Genomic DNA, 5,607 nt, shown 5'->3' with positions numbered 1-5,607 from the left:
GAGTACTCAAGAGTGGGGGTAATATATTAAAAGTTTACACACACTTAATATTTATATCAATCCAATAAGTAAATATTACTCCCTCCATTCACTTTTACTTGTCAACTATACTACAAATACATTTTCACTTTTACTTGTCCACTATACTAAATCAAGAGAAAGATAATGTTTTTTTTATGTTTTACCCCTATCATTAATCATTCATTCCTCAAATTATTTTCCAAGACTTTTGAAAATGTGATCATTATTATGGGTACAATTGTAAAATACATACTTTATTTATTTTTCCGAAGAGAATACAAAGTTAAAAGTGAACAAATTAAAAGTAAACGGACGAAGTAACTGTCTCGATCATATATCCGTAGTCAATTAATGCACACTCATACCTTAATCTATAATTTAAATATGATATTATTTATATAATTAAAAGTAGATAGCGAATGATTTTGTTATTTATTTACCATAATTAAAGAGGGAACTATGGAGATAGAGGGGGCAGTTCGGATTGAGAATAAGTGTGAAAGGGAGAGGACAAGGAAAGAACAATAAATGAGCTAGGGGTGGTGATGAGGCTTATGATAACCCTCATGATCGTCACGTCGTTTTTCCTTCACATTTATCGATATCTCTCTTCTCTCCCAGAATTCCACGCCTTCTTCTTTCTTTCTTTTTGTTTCATTTCATTCTCTCTTCTTAATTCCCCTTTTCCTTTCCTTCCTTATTCCATTTTGCTTTCTCTCACCAGGCCAGTCTTTCCTTTTCTCTCTGTCTAATTTGTCTCCTCTCTCACGCCTTGAGAATTGAGATATCAGTGTAGTCCTACATACTACTAAGCTACATGTCAAAACAATTTTATTTGTAAAATTCAAGCCTAGTCAACCTCATGTTTTGATCACTTTGTTTCAATTTCAACCGACACCATTCTATCTTCTTTCTTTGTCTCTCTCCTTCTCTCTTTCTTTCTGTCTCTATTGTTCCATCTCTTTCTCCTGAATCTTGCCAAATTCCTTGTCTTCAGCTCCCTCTCCCCACCCTTAAAAGTCACCCATTTTAGTTATTCTCCCCCTATTTCTTTCTCTCTTTTACTTTTACCATTACAATATATACCTTTTCTTACTTTGAAACTCGATTGACCACTTATAGTTAATTCTTGTAACTTAAAAGATCACCTCCATTCTCTTTAAACTTCCTTCTTTCTCTTTTCATAAACTCAAAAACATCCACCGCTTGAACTAATTAAGCCCCATCTCTTAATTAATTAGAAGCTAAGCCCTAGTTTTAAAAAAATGTGGATGATGGGTTACAACGACGGGGGAGATTTCAACATGCAGGATTCATTCAATGGAAGAAAGCTTCGTCCACTAATGCCAAGAGTACCTCATCTTCCCACTGCTAATATTTCTACTAATCCAACTTGTTTAAGAAGTATTCATGGCGAAAATTTTGTTGCACTTAATCACCATCAGCTTGGTAAGTAATTAACTGCTAGAGATTATATATACTATATAGAGTTGTCTTTCTACTTTTCTCTTTTTACCCTTTCCGTTCCTTTTTTTGCATGCGTGACATTGATACTTTGTCTTCCTTCGTATATAAAAAAAGTCATATATCAACAGATCTAACGAATAGCCATATTATTTAATTTAATGGTTGCAATTTTTTTTCTTTTTCACGCAGCTATGAGTGAGCAAAATAAGAGAGATTTTAATACACAACAATTAGTTGTGAGCTCACGTTGGAATCCAACTCCAGAACAACTTCAAACCCTAGAGGAGTTGTATCGACGTGGCACGAGAACCCCTTCAGCTGAACAGATTCAGCATATTACTGCTCAACTTCGACGCTATGGGAAAATTGAAGGCAAGAATGTTTTTTACTGGTTTCAAAATCACAAGGCTAGGGAACGCCAAAAACGACGCCGTCAACTTGAATCCGCTGCTGGTGGAGGTGCTGCAAATGCTGCTGGTGGTGGAGATGATCAGTCTCGTAGTAATTGTAACCCTGAAAACACCGAAAGGAAAGAATCAGGTATACGTTAATCCATCTGCTTGTGTATAGTTTATGCCGGATTAAAGTCAGAAATTTATCAAAAGATTTATAGTAACTATTTATAAATATTTGTATTTAGAAGATTCAACAATTTATATATATACACATAAAAGAATTTTCAGTACAATTTTCCGGCAAAGGAAATCTAATTGAAGTGTTGAACCCCTTCAATGAACATGGCTCCTCCACATGATGAGTTTATTGAACTCACAAATATTTATTTAAACTCCAAATATTTATACATGTGAAAATCTTGAAAATTAGAACAAGTATTATGTTATAAATCTTGAAGGGGTGGTGCACAACATGCAACTTAACAAAAAGACATGCAATGAGAATGATACATGAAAGAGAGAAATTTGTTTGATAGCGTGTGATGATACACTAAATATTCTTTTATTCTTTTCCAATCCATCCACACTCGTATTTTGTTGTTATTTAAAATGTAAAGTTGCATTCGTGTTTGGATTTTGAGAGATATGCTTTTTCTTCTTCCATTCCGATTGTTGCTTGAGATATAAAAATTTTCTTTACTCTTTTGTTTTTGTGTTTGTCGTCGATATCGCAGGGGCAAATAGGACAGGATTTGAAATTGAACAGACCAAGAACTGGCCATCCCCAACAAACTGCAGTACTCTTGCAGAGGTCCTTCCCTATATATTTTTTCATTTGCCTTTTTCTTTTCTCTCTCCTTAGACTCTGAATTCTCTTTTTCACAACCAAATTAAAAAGCAATTAAAATTCCTTAAACAGGTCATTATGTTGTTATGATTAGAAGATCATAGAAAAAGTATAGATATTGTTTTGTTTCAGTAAAAAAAAAACAGCCCAAGGTGAAAAAGGAAGATCTATTTATTGATCACGCCGTAGCTAGGCAGTAAATTAACAAAAGCAATATTTCTTGGGAAATATAAAAGGGTCCAAAAGCTGTGATTCTTCCTTTCTGTTGGGGCTGCCAATTCTGTACGTACGTAGCTAGTTGAATGAATAGCTAAATAGCTAGGGTTTTGGGATTTTGTGCTTTTACATTTCATTAGACAAGTGATATGGGCACCCATGATCCATCCTATCAAGAAAAGACATTTCCCAACCCTCTTCTGTGATATTTGACTTTCCATATAGCATAGGTATAATGCTCTATCAAATCAAGAACTAATGAAATATACGGATAAAGAAACTAAACATTTTGCTATGCCTATGAACATTGGTCAAACTAGGGTTGTTACTTTTCACTAGAGAAAGATAATAAACGTTGCATGAAATAGTTGTAACAAGTAAATTGATGATTTTTTTTGCATTGCAATAAATTTACAGAAAACTGTGGCAACAACAAAAGCAGCAGCAGCAGGAGGAGTGGCAGAATGTAGAGTAGCAGCAGAAAGATGGATACCATTCGATGAAGGAGAACAAAGAAGGAGCCTATTACTAGCTGATCAAAGGAATGCCACGTGGCAGATGATGCATTTGTCTTGTTCACCACCCACCTCCACCACCCCCCATCATCATCTCATGAACATCAACTCATCTACTGCAGCAATTAGTAATACTATATCTGGAACTACTTCTCCAATAATATGCAGTAGTAATACTCCATCAACACCAAGAACGACAATGGAGCCAAAGCAACTCTTCAAAACCAAAGATCATCTCAATATATTTATAGCACCCTTTAGAACAGATAATCGTAAACACGAAAATATGGAAAACATTGTTGGAGACGAAGGACAGGAAGAATCTCAGACCCTTGAATTGTTTCCTCTCCGCAGCAGCAATGATAACAACGACGATAATAATTTTTCGGAGAAGGATGAAGTAGAGATATCAGGGGCCGATGCTAACTCGAACAGTAACTTTAGTGGTAGTCATTACCAGTTTTTTGAGTTTCTTCCACTTAAAAACTAAGGGATCTAGAGACAGGGTGCTTTAATTTCTTAGTCTCTTCCTATTTATGTAACTTAAAATTAATGATGGGATTTTTTCCCTATTATTAGTAATGTTGTGGTTCAATGATATATGTATCCTTTCGGGAAATCGAAGATTGCCGTAAATGCATTTGTATCATGTGTATGCAACGCTTTTACTACTTATTTTTGGGGGTAATTATGTTGTAGCTATCGTAGAAATTCTGATGTTGAGAGCAGTTGGCCTCTTGTTTAGCCGAAAATGTCATTAATCCTAAAAATTAATCTGACTCTTATAAAGTTGATATATATATATATATATATATATATATATATATATATATATATATATACACTTTTTTGTATCTTATATGGGGCGAAGATAATTTTTTTTTTGGGGGTGGGGTGGGGGACAGAAGTGGATGATGAAAATTGAAATATGGATTTGAACAGTTTATATGTTGATGTGATTCGGATATTAGTAACAGTTTTACACTCCTCTCCTTTACTAAGTTTGACACATATAGGATAGGATAAGTTGATGAGCCTACATTCTATTAAAAAATTAAAAAGAAATAAACGACTGCATGCTTCGGTTTGAAAAGCAAATGTGAGCTAGATTTAGTATATTGCTAGATTAAGCTGGCGGTGGGGCCAGTGGAACCAATTAAACAGAAGATGCAAGCCTAATATTCTAACACATTTAGATTATGATTAATTATTTGATGAGCAACGATAGTTTGTTATTATATCTTCTTATGTAATTTTGATCATTCCTAATTTCATGAGTTAGCTTTTGGATTGATATATGTGTATGGTTCATCTTCTTAATTAATATGATATAAGAGTCAAACCCCGTTATATTTCTTGATTTACTCCATGTTAGATTCCCCATATTATACTATCTACACTTCATACGTCGTCTAGTCCGTGAGAAGTCTCACAATGACAAAAGAATATTCCCTAATTATATAGTTTTGAGCAATCCTTATCTTATAGTATGAGATAAGTTTTGAAGTTGAGTTGCACAAAAAATTCATTTTATATGAAGAGAAGTTGCTTTCTATTTACCCTTTGAGAGCGCATGGAAGAGCCATAGTTTCCAATAAATAGGTGCAGTTGCTTTCTATGCAAAGTTAGAATTATAATAAGAAGAAGTATTGACACGTCGATACTGAGCCATGTACATGCAGAGTCTGTATAAAAGAAATTCAGAAGGGAAGGGCCATTAGACTTTGACAAAAAGAATTTATAATCAGAATGAGAGGATAACTTTAGAATTAACTCAAACTGAACATGTAGAAAGAAAGAAAGAAAAAGTTGAAATTTAAAGCCTGCAGGTTTTGTTTCCAGCTGCAATAGCTAGGGTTTTTTGCGGTCCTCGTTTTTCTTTATCGTACAATTTTATCTTTGGCAGTGGTTAGTACCTTTTGTTGTGTTAGACAATTCGTGAATCTCCTTAGGCTCTTTCACAGACAAACACTGGGTTTTCTAACCTACACTGAATTATTGCTTCCTCCTTCTTTTGATTTTTTGTATGGTATAACTTTTTTGACTATTTCTTCGTGGTTTTCTGAGTGTTTCTTTGTAGCTCATCAACTCTTTGTACTAACATGTATTACACAATACCATGCATTCATATTTCACACTATGCATG

The 5,607-nt window shown here is 34.2% G+C and overlaps 1 protein-coding gene across 1 annotated transcript; it reads left to right on the top strand.

The window, feature by feature from the left end:
• The first annotated feature begins 605 nt into the window (after positions 1–605).
• LOC107763972 (WUSCHEL-related homeobox 1-like) lies at positions 606–4,033 on the top strand. The gene is made up of 4 exons (XM_016582491.2): positions 606–1,470; positions 1,678–2,028; positions 2,618–2,694; positions 3,364–4,033. The coding sequence occupies exons 1-4, from the start codon at positions 1,287–1,289 to the stop codon at positions 3,949–3,951; spliced, it is 1,200 nt and encodes a 399-aa protein (XP_016437977.1). The 5' UTR covers positions 606–1,286; the 3' UTR covers positions 3,952–4,033.
• Positions 4,034–5,607: the final 1,574 nt, after the last annotated feature.

Source organism: Nicotiana tabacum, chromosome 6 (genome assembly GCF_000715075.1).
Source record: "Nicotiana tabacum cultivar K326 chromosome 6, ASM71507v2, whole genome shotgun sequence".
NCBI lineage: Eukaryota > Viridiplantae > Streptophyta > Magnoliopsida > Solanales > Solanaceae > Nicotiana > Nicotiana tabacum.
This window is presented reverse-complemented; position numbering and strand designations above follow the sequence as displayed.

What these genes read in the sequence shown, in the direction of transcription:
- LOC107763972 (XM_016582491.2), top strand. Translation starts at nt 1,287, where the DNA reads ATGTGGATGATGGGTTACAACGACGGGGGAGATTTCAACATGCAGGAT. An exon ending in ACTTAATCACCATCAGCTTG is followed by an intron (nt 1,471 to 1,677) that starts GTAAGTAATTAA and finishes TTTTTCACGCAG; the next exon opens with CTATGAGTGAGCAAAATAAG. An exon ending in CACCGAAAGGAAAGAATCAG is followed by an intron (nt 2,029 to 2,617) that starts GTATACGTTAAT and finishes TCGATATCGCAG; the next exon opens with GGGCAAATAGGACAGGATTT.